This window comes from Hyalella azteca, unplaced genomic scaffold (assembly GCF_000764305.2).
Source record: "Hyalella azteca isolate HAZT.00-mixed unplaced genomic scaffold, Hazt_2.0.2 contig10602, whole genome shotgun sequence".
NCBI lineage: Eukaryota > Metazoa > Arthropoda > Malacostraca > Amphipoda > Hyalellidae > Hyalella > Hyalella azteca.
The window spans coordinates 496564-516396 of record NW_025940635.1 but is presented as its reverse complement, the minus strand read 5'-3'; the positions used below and the strand labels follow the sequence as shown (position 1 = coordinate 516396).

The 19833-nt window shown below is 37.6% G+C and overlaps 2 protein-coding genes across 2 annotated transcripts; one reads left to right on the top strand and one right to left on the bottom strand.

The window, feature by feature from the left end:
• Window positions 1–1067: 1067 nt before the first annotated feature.
• LOC108679644 lies at window positions 1068–15023 on the top strand. Its single transcript, XM_018168304.2, has 7 exons — window positions 1068–1107; window positions 7838–7925; window positions 9276–9407; window positions 9888–11807; window positions 11978–12055; window positions 12624–12766; window positions 13264–15023. Exons 2-7 carry the CDS (start codon window positions 7848–7850, stop codon window positions 13700–13702), a joined length of 2790 nt encoding a protein of 929 aa, XP_018023793.1. The 5' UTR covers window positions 1068–1107; window positions 7838–7847; the 3' UTR covers window positions 13703–15023.
• Window positions 14433–19469, bottom strand: LOC108679656 (flap endonuclease 1-like). The gene is made up of 8 exons (XM_018168316.2): window positions 19056–19469; window positions 18762–18864; window positions 18357–18523; window positions 17598–17758; window positions 16970–17122; window positions 16352–16570; window positions 15777–15965; window positions 14433–15143 (listed from the first exon to the last, which is right to left on the bottom strand). The coding sequence occupies exons 1-8, from the start codon at window positions 19135–19137 to the stop codon at window positions 15072–15074; spliced, it is 1146 nt and encodes a 381-aa protein (XP_018023805.1). The 5' UTR covers window positions 19138–19469; the 3' UTR covers window positions 14433–15071.
• Between the last annotated feature and the right edge of the window lie 364 nt (window positions 19470–19833).

The following is a 19833-nucleotide window of genomic DNA, read 5'->3' as shown; positions in this document are numbered from 1 at the left end:
TTTAATCGGCATACGTGGAAGTACGGCACTCATCCGCGAACGGAACACTGCGCACTACTCGTGGATTCTCCGGATCGTTCAAGCAATAAGTTAGCCGCTTGCTACTTGGAACCTACGTTAGTTGGTGTTCGTACTTGGAGCTTGTTAATATAATTTGCTCCAATTTAATGTGATCGAGAACTGCTGGTGAGGAGAATTTTACTTCCATGAATTAAAGTATTAAACTACTCGGCACTTCTCATCGAATCATATGCTATGTCCACCGAGTATATGCGACAGGCACTCGCACATCGACAAATATTAATTTCGATTGCCAGCTACGAATTTTACTAATGGAAACCGATTTGCACGCAACGACAGCTAAACATGTAACCGAGCTAGTGCATCCCGTGCTGAAGAATACGCTCATGGAGACAGGAGCAACTGCGAGCGCCTAATTCAACAACTAATAGTGCTTCATGGTTAGTACAATTATATATGATAGCCTATGTGGTGCTTCATGGTTAGTAGGTACAATAATATACATGATAGCCTATATCCAATCATGTTAACCTTCACTTTCAAAATAATTTGAACATGTTGACATTCAATAATAATCGCTTTTATTTTTTCCGAAACGTTAATCAAAACAATTACCGAACTGAAAATGATTCATCCCTAGATCACTTTCAATAGTAAGCGCTAATGCTTTTTTCCGAAACGCTATTAAAAAGAGTTATTGCCTTTTCGATTCATCCTTCGAAACGAACGAGTAAATAAAACGTTTACCTACAGTAAAGAAACGACAGCACGGGGCTGTTGGTTTATGCGTCTGAATCTTGACTAAAATTAACATAACGCCATAGCCAGCGGGTGTGTCATCTTTCACATCAATTACATGTTCGCTCCCAGCAGTCGTCCTCGATCGTACGGCATTACGTCTGTGCAATCCAAAACATCGCATTACAGCTATGATGTTCGCATGAATGTTAGTCATTAAGTCATTGCTATCCAATTCAGAGGGAAATTAGAGGAGGTGTTGGTTATAAAGGTGAGACAGCACTGGAAGATCTCAGTATAGTTAGCGTGGTGCTGGAGAAAGGTACTGCTTCTGAACGCCAGCCTCAGGTGAGCTGGGCGTGTGCCGATCACATGCGTCTTTAGAAATCTGGATGTGGATCGGACAGAGGATTTTGGGCGACAAAAATTTCCGCCAGTATTGCATAATTCTATATCGCGGTTATCAGAACACGAGTTTAATTTGATCACATGACCTAACCAACTTTCAATTAATAGGAAAACGCAAGAATTACGATACCTGGTCTCGGTAGTGGTCTCGATTAAGTCGGTAGTCTTTACTACTTTCAAATAATTATATTTGCTAGAATACTTCATACGTAGTTTCTTTTCTTCAAACTTGAGAGCAATTCGAATATTATGAACTATGAATAAATATTCATGACCTGCATGTGAGGTCAGAATTGACTCCTGCAGCGAGGCCTCATCAAATTGACCACATTTTTTTTAGATCATTCAAGTCGATCACTTCGGGGATAAATTCAATCAGTGAAATGAGTTCGCTTTTTTTCCAAAAACCGATGCACCTTTTGCCGTTGTATGACTCATCCTTACCCTGTTTGGCCCGGCAAAGGGGCGTATCAGTTCTACATAGGCTCGCGCCTCGTGCTGTGGAAGGAAATGTGTCACTATTTTTAATAAGTGGCATATTAATTTTTTTGACTGAAGAGGCTCTTATTGCAAAATAATCTGCTAGTAACTTATTTTGCGCAGAATTATTAGTTAACTAATCACAGCGACTCTGTCTATGAAAATCATTTTTTGAACATCGCATTTCAATAAATATATTTTTCCTGCGAATATTGAAACACTATTGCTATTGTCAACGGCCCATGAGTGTGTATGCACGATCGCTCAGAGATGATTTGATGCACCTAAGTATATCAAAACAGCAGTCAAATTTCTGTCAGTGTAGGCGCACCGGTGGATGTGTGCATAGCGCTACTTTCGCTGCCTCCGTTGCTCTAGGCAGGACCACAGACTGCGATTACTAGAGTTTAGAGTACACATAGTTTTACAGTTTAGAGTCCCCACAGTTTTACAGTTTAGAGTACACACAGTTTTACAGTTTAGAGTACCCACAGTTTTACAGTTTAGAGTACACACAGTTTTACAGTTTAGAGTACCCACAGTTTTACAGTTTAGAGTACACACAGTTTTACAGTTTAGAGTGCACACAGTTTAACAGTTTAGAGTACCCGCAGTTTTACAGTTTAGAGTACACTTTTAGAGTACCCACAGTTTTACAGTTTAGAGTACCCATAGTGTTACAGATTAGAGTACGCACAGTTTTACAGTTTAGAGTACCCACAGTTTTTTAGTTTAGAGTACACACAGTTTTACAGTTTAGAGTACACACAGTTTTACAGTTTAGAGTACCTACAGTTTAGCAGTTTAGAGTAGCCATAGTTTTTCAGTGTAGAGTACCCACAGTTTTACAGTTTAGAGTACCCACAGTTCTACAGTTTAGAGTACCCACCGTTTTATAGTTTAGAGTACCCACGGTTTTATAGTTTAGAGTACCCACAGTGTTATAGCTTAGAGTACCCACAGTTTTATAGTTTAGAGCACCCACAGTTTTATAGTTTAGAGTACCCACAGTTTTACAGTTTAGAGTACCCATAGTGTTACAGATTAGAGTACGCACAGTTTTACAGTTTAGAGTACACACAGTTTTACAGTTTAGAGTGCACACAGTTTAACAGTTTAGAGTACCCGCAGTTTTACAGTTTAGAGTACACACAGTTTAACAGTTAAGAGTGCAACCAGTTTTACAGTTTAGAGTACCAGAAGTTTTACAGTTTAGAGTACCCACAAATTTACAGTTTAGAGTACACACAGTTTTACAGTTTGGAGTAAACACAGTTTTACAGTTTAGAGTACCCGCAGTTTTACAGCTTAGAGTACCCACAGATTTACAGTTTAGAGCACCCACAGTTTTACAGTTTAGAGTACCCACAGCTTTACAGTTTAGAGTACCCACTGTTTTACAGTCCACAGCTTTACAGTTTAGAGTGCCCACAGTTTTACAGTATAAAGTACCCACAGTTTTTATAGGTTAGAGTACCCACAGCTTTACAGTTTAGAGTACCCACAGTTCGACAGTTTAGAGTACGCACAGTTTTACAGTTTAGACTTTTAGAGTACCCACCGTTTTACAGATTAGAGTACCCATAGTTTAACAGTTTAGAGTACCCACTGTTTAACAGTTTAGAGTACCCTCAGTTAGAGTACCATATTTTTTATTGTCTAGAGTACCCAAAACTTAACTTGACCTCGCGAGTTATGATATAATAAAGCACTTGAATGAAACCTGTTCCTGCCTAATATTGATTTGTTGTTACGCAAAATTTCCCCTGTAATTAAGTTGCATTAGCATTAAAAAAACATAAACATAACAATATCAATACAACTTCATTTTTTAGTATTACACATGTGGTAGCGACAAAATATTTTATCAGCAAAAATATAGGCAACAAATTTATTAATAATATATACAATTGTTTAATTTATCAAATTAAAAAATTTATATATATTCAAATGAATATAAATAAGTTAATTTGTTTTGTAACTCAAAAGCCGTTTTCACTTCATGTTGCCTATTTGGGTTAATATGTCTGAAGCAGAAGAAATAAAAAGGATCTTTTCTGCCCTGGAACAGAAGACGTTCTCCTCGCATGAATCAGGGTCAGTGTTTTTTTTTCTTTCGCGGATTGGAGCCTCCGGAGAATCTGCCAGACCGGCCGCTGGTCGAACAGCCATCGAAGCGTCGCAGGCAGACTGCCCGGAGAGAATAAAAAATTTTTTATTGAACTGTTGGAAAAAAAGTTGAACTCAGCACCTGCGCCGGCCTAAGAAATGTGTTGAGATAATGAGTAGAACTGCATCCTCTCGGGTACCAAGAAGGCCGGGGAAAGTAGTTGAGTAGCAATGTAGGTTGAGATACGAGCAAACGTTTTGCGACCGACATCGAATTCCAAGTTTTAGTTAAATTTATTAAAATACAAGCAGCAGTAGGTTCATCGACTAAAATTATCGTTCAATTCTATTGAGAAACAATAAAATTTATAAGCAAACAAAATTTCAGTGATAAGTAATGGACATTAATCAACCAACGCTCTAAGATGGATTCGTCAGTATTTATCAAAAGGCTCTTATCTCAACTGCGCTTGTGGGAACAAAAGGCAATGCAGCTAGAGGAGATAAACCAATATTGATTGGATATTATTTCAGCAGATGCGCACGAATTTAATACACTGAGTGCGTAATTAAAACCGAGTTAATTACGCGTCGGTATCATCGCGAACCAGGGTTGCGTTTAGCCAGGAATCAATTCATATAATATATACAATGTAGATCACGGACTCGATGATTCATCTCAACTAGAAATTAATTTGAGCTTTGATGTTGACCATACATCTATTTATTTTTTTGTTCACTTGAAGAAGAACAGCCGCTCATTTCGTTATTCTAAACTCTAAAGGAAAGGTTCTATTTACGTTTCAGTGTAAAATTACGATTAAGGTGTTGGGAATGACGGCGAAAAATTTTCCTACCCTTTGAAACCCTGGGTCCACTTGATTTACCTAAGTATTTTTGATGGCTTCATCACTAGACCGGCGCCTTGGCACACACCGCGAGAGCAATATCAATGTGCCAGCCGGGATTTTATTAATATCTTATATATATTTTTGGAAAGGGAAACGAAATATTTTGTTGGTAAATATCATACTACAATTGGAATTCTTGAGGTTTTCGAACTGGTGATAAGGTGAAATCACTTGTAGGAATGTCGGTATTTCCTACAAGTAATTAATTTTAAGGGTTATTCTAGAGCTGGAGATTGAATCAATTTTATATTTAACCCTCTGAGGCATTACATAGCGAGGAATTCTGGTAAGGTAAAATGAAAAATAGTGGCAGACAGAGAAGTGACGATATGCAGGCGCCCTCCTTTATATTTAGTAAGTATTAAGACCGGTCGTATATAACCCAGAGCAAAGCGTGCCTGAGAGAAAATGCACTGTCTCTGTTGGCATCCAGTCTTTTCACTGAACGAGATAGCGGGTATGATCGCCCCTCTCCTTTTGAGGTCGCATTTCGCCCGGAAGGACTCGACTGATTTGAATTGAGGTCGAATAGTCTACACAGTTTTCTAGACTCGTATAACTCGGAGGCATAACTATTAGTAACAGCTCAGTAGGCTGCATAAACACATTACCGAAGTTTAAATGTTGAACACTAAAATAATTTTAATAAACAATACTTTGTGAACGCTCCGTGTGTCAGATAATACGCTAATAAAATGACACATCCCATGACGTAACCGATACCCATTGCAATTGAGCACGGTTTTCAAATACAAAAAAAAAATTGGATGACTCTTAATTTTTTACAGAACATTTGTGCCATGTGAGGAATTGACTTAACCCTCTAGCGTCCAGCCGTGCATATATGACGCCTTTCTAAACGTCGCTTTTGTTTATGCATGAAGCTTATTCATGCAATTGGACAAATATATTGCCTTCAATTTAAGGCTGCGCTATGACCAGGTGAACATATATGTCGCCCGTCCAAGTTTTGAATGAATAAATTTCAGCAAAGTTGTACGGGCGCAATGTGGTATTTTGCACTGTCAAGAAGGTTGGTCGCTTTAGAGATAAGTGATTGAGTACACGGGCGGCATTCTCGGTGGGCTACCCACAAGGGAAAGCGAGTTACGCTCCGAGCGACGCCAACGAAAAACCTCGCTGCCTGCACGCGACGCAGCTTCTTCAGACAGTAACATCGGTCTCTCATAGAGCAGCCGATGTGAATGAATGCCTTCTTCATGTTCGAGTGGATGCTGCTTCATGCTTTATGCAATTTACGAGCCAGGATCTGCATTCCTATGATGCTCATTAATCATCTTTTGCGTCCACCTAGTGTTTGCCTTCCCACTCAGTACCCGTAGATTTAATTAAACAATCGTTTTTCAGGTTAGACAAGATCAGTTCAAGAACTATCAACTTAAATAATTTTGCTTATTTGAAGGGTAATTGGTACTCGTTACCTATATTTAATTTGAAAGATGAGCAGATAATGCTCATCTTTGATTTGAAAGATGAGCAATTTGAAAGATGAGCATAGTAGTCGATGATCCTGTCTTTGGTCAATAAACAAAAATCTATTATTATTTTTATAATTATTTTGTTACATTATTTGCAGATAACTCGACAAAGATGAAAATTAAAAAATAGAAGAATGAGACATGGGTAATTTTTAGCTGAAATAACATATAACTGATTATATCAGGAAATCATGAGTAAGGTAGTTGGCAAGTAGCTATCTGATGATGGTGCGGCCTTGCTATTAAATACCATCCATTCTTGAATTGATCACATGTCTTAGACGCGCGGCTCATTAAAAAAATAGTTTAAATTTAATTCGAGACTGAAGCATGAAATAACATAACTTTTTGCAACCGTGAAGTTATATTAACCCATAAACAGCGTTAAAAAAAGACTCAAATGCTCAACCTACGGCATTTTTCTGAAACAACACGGAAAACGTGATGTTGTATCGTAAACTCAGGAAAGTTTGCTCCCAAGATTAGGGATGCGTAGAGGAAAGTCGCAGCTGTTAGGCAGGTAGCGAGAAAAGTTCAGTCCTACGTTATTTACGCTGCAAGAAAATAGCACATCGTTCTGCCGAGGGCTTCACCCATATGGGCGAACTGGCGTACTAGAGTGCAGCTAAGAAAAGTCTTTTGCGATAAATGTATTTTTTTAAAGCTACTCTCTACCCTTGAGCGAGGCACTTCTGTTCAAAACTCGGGGCATAGAATCTTTAGTCCTCCATCAGCCGCTGCCACTGTATAGGTAGATCTCAAGTCTCGAATGGAGTTGGTGCACACATTTTATTGCATGCCAATGTGTTTTCAATGAGACGATCTCTGGAAACAAAACGTCTATTGCACAGGCAAAATGTTGCATATACATACTTGGTGATTCTGAAAAGTAAATTCGTCAGTTTTAGAAGAAGGTTAAGTTGTAATTGATATTAAAAAGACTTGCGTCAAAGTTGTATGAATGCGTCCAAATTGCGAGGACCATTGTAATTTTAAAAGATTTTTTTTTCCTTTCCCTCTAATCCAATCCATGGAGTACGTCTTGTTAAGACGTCCTAACATATTTGAACATCTAATATTGAATTAGCATCACATTGGACGAGTTCTTATGCAGTAATTAAGAGGAAAATTAACAACACAAATCGTTTTTCCTACATCGGGGGTAGGTTTTTATCATTGATAGGTCCAGTTTTAAGCGTCGTAAACGAAAGGCCAAGTGCCTATCAATAGGTCAATGTTTTATCAGATCTCTCATCTTAGGGTTGGGGATTTTTTAGGCTGAATTGGGCAACTTCTCGAGCGATTTAAATGCCAGTGTCGTCAGCTAGTGATCGTATACGACTCAGAAAGCTCATGGATAAAAAATGAACCCAATATTTTAGCATAAACTATGTATATAACGGAAGCAATTCGAGCATAAATGAATGACAGAGCAAGTGAAATATTTGTTTAAAATGGCTAGGATCTTTTACCGTAAGAAGAATAAGGTTTCAGAGTTGCTCATGTTCTCACATTCAAGATGGGTGTTGACAAATACATGGTGATGTGTTTTTTTATAGATTTTTATAGACATGCAAGTTCGTATTGGGACACAATGTTTTACAATGCGGCACACAAAAGAACTAAATCTACTCTCTTTTGAAAGTAGTTAATATTTTCTCTTTACGACAGACTCGTGAACATGAGAAGCTGGAGACTCACAGTAACATTGCTGCTCGTCGCAGCGGTTGCGGCTGATCCGGCATCCAAGAAGAAAAGCGTGAGTTGATTCGTGTTAATCGAGTCGTAAGGGCAGTAATTGAATAAAATACTCATTTCATATTCTAAAATCGAATTGCTTGATGTGATGTTTTGTAATAAGTCATTTGCCCGAGAGAAACTTCGCAGAAATCTCCCACAGGTGACCGACATAAGAAGCAAGTTCAGGATTGATTGAAAGTTAAAATTGATATTTATCGGTATTATCAGTAATGTAGATTGAGGGAATAAAAAAACGTATGGAACTTAAACACAAGTTATTATTTCAACTCCGATGCACGTAATGAATTCAGTTATGACACCTGTTACTTAATTTGCACCATATGCCGCGACAACCTGAGACTACCATCTGCCAGACAAGTGCGTGACGCTGATGGCGGTGCGACGTGACTAGATTCTTGATGTTTGGCCAGGAGCTCAGGAAGGGAAACGAGAAAGTTGAGCTACTGAAAGTGTCCTGAGTGGCAGATGGAAGAGCCGCTGACTAACGACTTGAAATCATAATTGATTTTCAGCTAACGATAGAATGAAGAATTTCGTTCAACAACTAAGATGAACGCAAGGAAACTCATTGAAAAATACCACGGCACATACGATGTAAAATGTGTGCTGATGACGGATATGCATTACATATACATGCCATGAAGCAGAAAAAATCATTTCTAACCCAACATTCTAAATTGGATGAAATGCTTCTTGAGGTTTCGTACGTATAGAGAGCTCGTAGGTCATCATTTGGTTAAGAACTTGAATGCACGGCGACGATTTAAACTCGCTTAACCGACGATGTGCACGCACAAGCTCAGCGCATATTTCCTAACCTTGAAATCCCGTTACTATCCCAAACAATACGATGGTTTACATTCGATTATTACGCTATGGTAAGGTTATGAAATATGTTTTTTAATAAATCTCTCGCAGAACGACAGCGAAATATTAAGAAATTATAGTTTTTGTTTGCAACTAATTTCGGAGCTAAACAGGGAAATGATCTAAGTTATGCTCCAGTAATTCAAAATTACCGTTACTGATATAGTGATATTACTATTGCTACTTCCGTGACAAAATAAAAACCACAATGAAAAAAGTAACTAGGTCATAGGTGTGCGGGTTGCCCTATTTATTTTCGAATGCTCTGTTTTCAATTTGGAAGCGTGACTGAGGATGATGTTATTTTATGTGATTGAGTGAGGTTTGATAATGTCGAGACAAATGAAAATCAGGAATCGTTTGGAGCAATTTGATGTGTCCAAGGTAACCATAAAATCATTTGCCTAGGAAAAACTTTATGTATGATAAACTAACCTAACCTAACGCCAATGCAATGACGCACTTGACAATGAACACACAGAGAACGCGAACGATACCATTCCGCTACGTGGATCCGTCCGAATTGGGTGTGGCTGCACCGAAGAGTTTTAGCTTTCAAGGGGGCGGTCAACGGACTAACTTGCATGGCAACATCAGGCGTAGCAGCAGTGCGGTACGTAACATAAACTGGTAAACAATTTAGCTCGAGTTAATTTAAAGGAATAATGTTAATTCACTTGCGCACCCAGTTGGCGAAACAATATTAATTTACATTTTTAACATTGAAATAAGAATTAGGTTCATGGGTAATACTTTATTTTGATGAGCCCAGGATGATTAAACGCTGGTCACTGAATTAAGGTATGGCTTATGGAAGAGCATGGCTGTGCTTGGTTCACAACTTCACAAGCCATCTGAAATACGTGTATATGGATCACAGGAAATACGTTTTTGAATACGATTTTATAAATTTTATTACCGGATCATCGGAGAATCAATTGTAAAATTTTGAATATTTACGTGCTATCGTTTTCTGTAAAATATATCAAAAGCCGACGGAGAGTGACTAATGGTTTAGTATAGATGATATGACGCACGAATGACGTACTTCAAATAATTTTTCTTTGATGTCGCTTTATTGTTTTGCTTACAGGCACTGGCAGACCTCCCCAGACAGTTGAAGGCAGGGGGGCTGCCTCTGGAGCAACATTATCCCCACGCACCGCTTGGCTTCAGTCATCCTCAGCCGACTTTCGCCCTCGCTCCACTGGGTCCTGAAATACCTACAACCAAGCCACAAAAGATAGCCAACAGAATTCGAGAAAGACAAGCAATTCCTTCCTTTGACGGCCAGTTTCAGAAGTCACCTCACATTACCTATCTGCCAGAAACAAGCCTTACATATAAACCACGAATACACCAAGACTTTAGTTTCATGAAGAGTGATTTGGGCATACACCAGCAGATAACGCCTCTATCGAAGTCCCATTTACGGTCCTCAGCACTGCCAATCACAACTTCACATAAAATCCTTGAAGGACCATACCTTATAGACGGGGAAGAGAACATTTCAGTACTCCCATTAACATCATCCATTACACTTTTGAAAGACAAGCAAAAACTTCATCCTAGCTTGGAGAGTTCGGTTAGGCCAATTCAAACGAGCCACCATTTGCTTACCGGCACGACTACATATACGCCTCCTGTTTATTCTCCCTCTGCAGTCAAAGCAGGAGATCCGTACAAAACGAGTGAGCAGTTCTCCAACGAACTTGATCCCCTTTATTCGTTGTTCTTAAATGACGGCGACGCACACTTCAAGTCAGTTCCTAACCGCGAATCGATTTCGCCACAGTTATTTGAGTCGGCTAAACTGAAGAACGATAAAAAAATAGCCGCACATTTGAACTTCGCGAGAACCAAGGCCGGTATAGACAATCATGGAGGTATTTTCGGTTCCAATTTACCTATTGGTTCTGCCATAAAACGTCATAAGCCACGAAGCTCAACCTTGTCTTCAGCTCCGTTGAATGAACCATCATTGACATTTTTGGAACCATTCGACCAATCATACGTCTTTAACAATAAGCCAGACGTAACCGAGTCGCTAAAATCGTTGGACTCGCGGCTTTCTTCTCGCCCTCGATTTTCATCACCGATGCCACCGATGCCAACAAATTTTCCTCTTGTTTCTTTAAGGCCGGCACAGAATGGTATTCTTGCACACCACAAGACAAACGGACAGTCAGCATCATCCAGACCGTACGACTCTTTTTCGTTTACAACACCCTACCCACGCGGGGAAGCTGTAACGACAGAACAATTTTATAATTCACTTCTAACGGCTCAGAAGCAAATAAATTCTCTTCTTGACAAGTACACATCGCATGGAACTTTCCAGCCTTCTTATAAACCAAAATTTTACCATTCAAAGGAGAAACTTTTATCGTTGAAACCTCATATAAAAGAAACACAATCAAAACTCCTCTTAAAAACGGACGTGTCCACCGAACTCTATGGGAAACATACTTCCATTCACCACGATACATCAGACTTTAAATCACAAGATAGTACAAAGTCGCTGCTAAAAGACGATCAAATTAAATCAAGTGAAATAAATTTTATGGGCACCCATAAGAACGATGAGCATACCAACGATAATTTCGTCCAAGACCTGCACAAGGTGCAAATAAAACACGTCATCCCTTCTGACCAGAAACACGTATCACAACAAAAGTCAAGAGTTACGTCCGATGATCATTACATACATAAAGAGCCACACGGATCCCAATATTCAGATGAATATGATTCCAAAATAAAATCGTATTCATATGAATTATATGACGATTATTCAAAAAAACATAGACTTCCTACGCATCATCCTCACAGAAAACAATATGACTCACCTAAAGAAATAAAGTTGTTAAAACCAGTTTACTCTGATGCAAACAAGAGAGAAGCGCAGCGTGGCGACTACGAAGCTCCGATTAAGAACCCGTCGGTTGGGAGACACTACAAAAACTCCAACAGGATTCCTGGGGTAGCAGGGAAGGACTACCCTCTCTACAACGAGGTCAGTGCATACCTGGCATATTATTTATTAAAGATAGATAGTCCCTGAGCGTGAAAATTCTCCAGAACAACCAAAACATAAACTGCAATATTTATGTTCAATAAGCGTCATAGCGAACGAAATCATAGCGGAAGACGAATCAATCGTGACCTCATTGTGAATTTTTACAGATCCCGCACACATCGTTCTCCTGCTCTAAGGTACCGCACCGGCCTGGCATGTACGCTAACATCGAAGCGCAGTGTCAGGTGCGTTTAAAATTTGTTATTTAGATATTGCAGTAAATTATTATGTACTACCTATTTCTGTTGTCACGAGTAAAGAAAATCTGTACGGGTATTTGTTATATCACAAGAGAACATGACAGAGCACAGAACGGCATAAAATAGTTTTGAACCAAGAATGTTTGTGCGAATTGAACTATTCTGCATATATATATTATAAATATTTCTACACTAGTTTCGACCAAAGGCAACTCATCGGAGAAACAGTGAGCAATTTTGTTACATAGTTCAATTTACAATCATCAAATGCATTTGTTTCTGAACATTTTAGCGTAAGGAAAGACTTATTCAATCCAGCTCACGTGCAGTTTCGCATTAATTTCCAATCAATTGGCATTTGATGTACCGCATCTCCCCTGCAGAAAACTAAACTCAAAAGTTGACTCATCTTTTCTTGGAATATATCGTTTTCGTTGTTCCATAGAATAACATTCCAATGAACATGAAAGTATTTAGGATGTCTTAAGAATATGTTAGGGGAACTAAAGCTCGCCTTAAAACAGCCCTAATGACGCTACTAATGTTATGCCAGGTGTACCATGTTTGCTATGACGACCGCTACGGCGACCAGGGCGCTGCGTTCCTCTGCACCAACGGCACGCTTTTCAACCAAGTTACGTTTAGCTGCGACTGGTGGTACAACGTCGACTGTCAAGACTCCATAGCTTTTTACGAGTAAGTCTGATGCACCTAATGGCTGTGTTAATCCGACAATTAATATTCTAAACATACTTTCAATCTGACATTGTTTCCAAACACAATTACATGTTCGATCGAAAGATGTCACAAAAAAGATGTCGCTCAAAAATTGAAGCACAAGTTTCATAAGAAACCTGGAAGCTCTAGAAGTACGATAGCTGACAACAGAAAAATTGAAATCATAATCTTGAAATAATACATTTTTTAGTGTACAAAAAGCTGAGAAATGCACTCAGATAAATTAATAATAAGAAACATTAAAAAAATCTCAAAGCAATAATTAATAAAAAATACCAACCTGACTTTTCTTCCCTATTTATTCAAATTGAGTCGAATGCTGAACTGTCGACTCGCAACAACCTAATATATTATATCCGATTGAATATATCCTAACTGCACAATCCGCTGCTCATTTGTGAAACTCATCGTGCATTGTTAGCGTTCCCGAAACTATATACGTTTTCTTGTTTCAGTCTGAATTTGAACCCGGAAGTAAACCCCTACTACAGAAAAGAGCATTACTACGTCAAAGAACCGACAGTGTATGGAAGGTCGGAGCCACAAGCAGACCATACGATAGCACCTCTTACTGGGCACAAGCTTGACAAAATATCTGAAGAACACAAGTCTAGTCGTCCTCGGTCGGATGGAAATGTCCACCAGTCTCATTTCAGAACACACTCATCGCCGTCCTTGGAGACAGCACTCAGTCCAAGCTCAGAAATATCAAGTCCATCAAGGTTTTTCCGGCGTAATGCAAAGAATCGGAATTTCTCAAATGATCACTCACAGAACAACCAGAGGAGCCTGGATACGAATGCAAAAATAGATGAAACATCACCTCAACTACCGGGAGAAGCATCCAAGAAATCCTTTGCCACTTCGTATGCGTCCTTCAAATCACGTTTTTAAACGAAAATATTTGAAATGAATGCATGTGAGTCGGTCAGCGTGATCACTCGAGTTCGATATTTTCACATGCGTGCTCAACCATTAGCAGTCGGATGTTATGCTAATTCAGTTCCTTATACCTAATGTGTATATACTTTTCTGACTTTCTCCTCAGTTCTTAATTTAACGTAACTTATTTTTTACAATAAAACTATTTTGTACACAGGATATCTTTGTCAGTGTCCAGATAACATTTCAATTTGAGTGATTGGATAATTGATGGTAATTGGATAAGATTGTCCCTCGCTTTCTGAACAAACCAAACGGCTTAGTGAACAATATTTTATCTACCAGTCGGGGGCAAGTAATAAAACTTCTTTAGAATAACAATTATGAATTGAGGAAAAACTTTTTTTTGCTGTCACTAGAGGTATCCTTGACAGATGAAAATTATTATGAATAATATATCGTACGTATCGTGTGATAGGCTCAAACGAGATTCAAAAGAATGAGTGTTAACGTTTCGGATAACAGAGGAGCTTAGATATATATACATTGTAATGTGAACAGGTAACTTTTCGCATCCGGGATTGGTGCATTCGTTGCTGCGAACAATTCAGAGCTGCAGGAGGACTTTGAAAGCAGTACTATCGCAATCAAAACATGATAAGCACTCTCTTTTCAAAGTGCGCTCAGAGGCGACATGAGAAGCTTTTGAAAATATCAAGCAAATGAGAAAAAAATTGAACAGTCAAATCACAGTTCGTGCTATTAGACGAGTGAGAGAAACATTCAACGTATACATTATAAATGAACTAAGAATTTTCCTGGTACAATAAGCGATTTTATACCTTATACTGAAACAGTGGTAATAAGTAAGTCAAAAGTTGAAATTTCATAGCAGGAAATAGATTGAGATATATTTCAGGAAGCATACAGAATGAAGTCAAACATTGTGAGCTAATGAAACCACGAAGACGATATGGAATCTACAATAATGAGATTGATGATGAGATTACATGTGAACAGCTCAAGAAGCTAAAGACCTCTTAACGGAGAAATGAGAAAACGCGCGCAATCAAGAACACACAAAAATCTGCAAATTTGAGTTGATCGCAATACATTTAAACTTTTCATGATTAAAAAGAAGCAAGGAAGCAGTTTGCTGCTCGAAGACAAAAATTTGTCAAGTAAACAAGGTGAGTGGCCAAAATAAAGAGTTAAAAGTTTTAGAAAACAAGCACTGCACACAGGTAGCACAGCTAAGGTTATATTGAATAAGCAGGGACGAAGGCTGAATGCAAGTCACTTGAGAGTAATTTACGCAGTGAAGAACGTTACGTAGGACATAAATATAACTAAATCTCTACTCCTCTTCACATAGTTTGTTTTATTTTCCTCGTTTGAACTTTCCGCCGCCCGTTTTCGCTTTCTTATTGGCAGGTCCATTCTTCTCAGGTGCCTAAGGGAAGGAAAACGATTGCAGATAGCAATTACTTGATGCTCAAACCATACTTAGTTATCAGTGAAAAAATTCAACACAATTTTCAATCCATAAAAATCAATATAATATGTAAAAAATTTAAAGTTTTTCTTCAACAATGGTCAATTACACCTGAATGTCCCTAGAAAAACTGGTGAAACTGAGGGATGTTACTTCCAACAATTTACCATCACAAATTGATTCAAAAATACCAAATACATTTACCCTACATTAGAGTAGGAGCATGTACAGTAACGGCCAAGTAGGAAACAACTTTATAAAGAGGGAAACGAACAAAAGAATTATAGTGAAATGATCAAGTCGAAAATTTTTTTTCGTACAGAGAGAGAGCGTCTAGAAAATGACATCGCTATATCAATGAGGAATGGGTCATTATGATGCTGCACTAAAGTTTTATTTAATAATACATTTACCTTATTTCAACACAAAAAAGATCCATCTTTTAACACTGAACATTTTTTTTCTAATTGAGTAGTTAGGAATGGCAAATTTTATTGAAAATTGGAATTTTAAGAAAACCATCGTGTAAAATTGGTAATTAGTGCTCTCATACAAATTGAATCCACAAGGATTATTTCGACAGGAACTCACCTTCCTCTTGTTGCCATTAGTTGCGGGAGAGGATAAGACTTTAAAGAAGCTATCTAGTCTGCCCTGGGTTGCGGTATTGCGAGCCTTGTATAGTTTCTTGCAGCCATTACGGATGCGATCCTCATTGAAGCCTTTCTCTGCGCACATGTACTGCACAAGTGCCTCTTCGTCGGGCTCATTCCATTTAAGCTGAGGAGAAAATAAATTTTGATGCACAGAATATAGGAAGCACGTCCACGTAGCATTCTTGGGTTACCTAGCTCTAGTTGTAAAAATAAAAGATAAATTGATTCACTTTGCAGTTAATGGCAGAATGCGGCAGAAAACTTAAATAATCCGGGGGCACAAAATAATTGCCTCCAAAAGAAATTATGCTTCTGCAAGATTTGATTTCGATTCCATACTCAATAACTTTACACAACCAAAGATTACTATCTACATATTCTTATCTCAAATATCACATTGTAACTCCCTACTTGTAAGCCAAATTTAACCATCAATGACAATTGTAGAAAAATTATATGGTAATCTTCACAATTCCGAATCAATACGAGATGACTAGAATGATAACATACCTCAACCTCTGCCGCGCTTGTAACTTCAGGCTCCTTGAACAACCTTCTAGCGTCATTGTATGGCCAGTCTGCGGGCGGCGAGTATTTTTTGGTGTCTAGAGACTCCAGCAGCTTGTCTATGGAGCGATTCTTCTGGATTAATTCAATAGCTCGCTTGGGACCAATGCCTCGAATGCTGTCGCAGTAATCACAACCCAATAGGATGCACAGATCTATGAACTGGAAAAAAATTACAGCATACAGACATTCATATAGAAATAAATATTTAATATAGAATATTTAATAGAATTGCTAAACATTGATCTCCAAGTTTTAATTGTAAAATTCGAATAAAATACACAAGGATGACCTAGTTTGAATGTTTATGAATTCATTATAGAACTGAAGAATCCAATCATAGTATAGCCATGTCATGTATGAACCTAGCGCACATAATAAGCTCGTTCTAAGTAAATATTGTAATTAAAAAAAAAATTTCACGTTTCATTAATGAAGAAGATCATAGGCAAAGATGGCAATCGCATTTCATGGCATTGCTTGAGACGCAAACCAAACATTGCTCTAGGCAAATACTATATTAAAAACGATGCCTGTATGAATTTAATTTGCTATCTTAACCTCATCCTGAGAAAGTCCAGCTTCATCAAGCACTTTGGCTAGGGTGATTTCTTTAATTGGCATCTTCCTGGCCTCACTGAAGGTGAGGTGTCGCAACAATACAGGCGTGCCAAACGTCAGGGCGTCCATATCCTCAGTCGCCACAGCAAAAACCTGCAAGTAATAACACCAGGCCGGCAGTTAGATTACCGTCAATGACACATAAGCCAGCTACTGCTATTACTTCGTCCTAGTGGCTGAAAACTGTAATAAAAAAACAGTATTTTGTATTTTAATAAAAGTCAAAACTATGATTTGCAGGATTTGTTAACCACACGATCAGTACCAAGCTGTTCTGATTGCTCAAGATATATGTGGTTCAGTTTTGTTTATAAATACATCGTTTCTATTGAAGACCAGCAAATTTATATATGTGGCGACGCTGTTTATGGTAGATATTTCATAACCATATATCAGATACATGGATCATTCCATATAATAAATATATATCCATATATTTTATATAAGGATCATTTAAGGTAGATATTTTCTTGTTGATAGTTTTTGAATGAAACATTAGACATGTTCTAGGAAAAATAAAACTTGATTCAAGGTGTAAACATTAAGAGAAAAGGTAATAAATGTGTACCTTGCCAGCTTTAGCAAGTTCAGCACACTGAGCCTCGGCTTCACAGGGCGCCGTGAGGAAAGGGATGCCCATCAACGCGAGCAGCCTCTGCACCTCCAGCCCGTGCTCCTTTGTCACCTTAACCAGTCTTCTGCTGTACTTCTCAATATCTTCTGTATTGCCTGCATTACAATGATGGATTAATACAACCTTCAACTTAATTTAGAACAGTGAATAAAAATGTAAAAACTTAAATGAATGACTAGGAACCACAAATATATGTAACACATACCTATATAATTAGACAAAACAAAATATATTCTATTTATACATCAAACACTGCATTTGAACTAGATGGCAATGTTCTGTAAAGAATAAAAAAGTTAATAAATTATTTTAAATAGAATGATAAGATGCTGATAATGCATAAATTTAAAAATTTATTTCAACATTAAAATATAAATATATAGCTATCAAAAGTGAAAGACATTCAAAGATTTTTAAAATTGAAAGTATTTGCACCACATGATTGCTTAAATTACAAATTGCTTGAACCAGCCTAATCATGATTGCTAAAATAAGCCAAACACAAGATCAATTACTACTATATGGCAAGGACTGCAGATACTTCAAGCAAAAATACTACTGAAATGAATATCCTAGTTTCAAAATGTTTATATATGCTACATTTTCTTACTGTTAAATTTGTCAATTCATAGATATTATGCCAAAACAGATGCTAAAACCATAAATATAAAATAATATTTGATCACAGCTTACCTGCTTCTTCAGCTTTTACAAGTTCTTTCTGAGCCTCATCCCTGCGCTCTGCACGCTTAGCCAGCTCCCCACCTTTCATTGTAGGTGGTTTACCATCAAAAACGTATACAGGTTTGATACCATTCTCAACCATGCGGATTGTCCGGTAAAAAAATCCCATGAGGTGACTAGAAAAACATGTTATGGTTAACAAATTAGAACAAGAAATAATGTTCTAGCAATTTCACATTTTCTGAGTCTTTAGAGTTATACTAATTTAGATATTCAAAGATTGATTAGTTTTTGAATGCCACTGAAAGCTAATGCCTTCTGGTAATTAATAAATATTTTCAAAATCTAGAATTAAAATTCAATTAATGTAACTTATATATACAGGTAAGGCAATATTATCAGCTAAAAAGAGACCTTGTGGTTTCCCCATCAGCTGAGGTGAGAACATTTCCTTCTTGTCTCACAGCAATGAGGAATTGGTATAGGCTCATGGATGCATCAATGGCCACTTTTCTGCCTGTAAAAAAAATGATACTAGAATTTTTAGCCAAGATGACTCCAACCAACAAAAATATGCTAAAATACATCAAAAAATACAGATGTATACATTCATAAATTTGAAAATTCAGCAAACAATTAGAGGTTGGATAATAGTTTAGCACATATAATAGGTTGGATAATATTTTTATTTTTCATGCAACAACTCACCAAAATAGTTCTTTATTTCATTTTCTTTGATGGCACTTGGAGCCACATCAGCTATCAGACGAGATAGACCTTGTATTCCCATGACTGAATATTTACCTCAAAAAGAAATAATTTGAATACAAAATTTCTGTAAGTTATGTTATAAAATAAACAATTAAAGGAATTGATGATGAAGCTTAATCAGCCTACCAATTATAAACACAGAGCAGGATCTTTTTTGTTCTTTGTTCAATCTATATATTCTATTAAAGAACATGTGCTACATATATGAAATAATGCTAATTGCTAGGTATATTTCCTGGTGACTGTGCAGTTTAAACAATCTTGACTTAGAAGTAGGTGTGTGCATTCATATTTCATCATCCAAAATTAGTAAAAAAGTGCTTATATAATGGCCAAAAAATTTAAAAAGTATCAAAAACATCAAAGGAATACAATAAAAATGAAAAAAACTTATAGAAGTCTAGAAACCTGGCAACCACTCCAGAACTTACCAAAACACAGCCCCACAATTGACTTATCAAGCTATATATTAAATACATTATTGCCTTATCCCTGGCTCAGTTTTTGTACCCTGAATTCCTGAAACTTGGAGAGCATTTATAAAAAGTCCTACTTAGGCAAGGGCCACAAAAGCAGATAAAATTGATCACATTCATGGACATTTTTGTCTCATTCACAGGTACAATTCTGCCAATTTTCCAGAATGGGTCCAAGAGAGGATAATTCCTACTTTTTCCTAGAAGCATGTGGCTCCAGTGATGTACTTTCAATAACT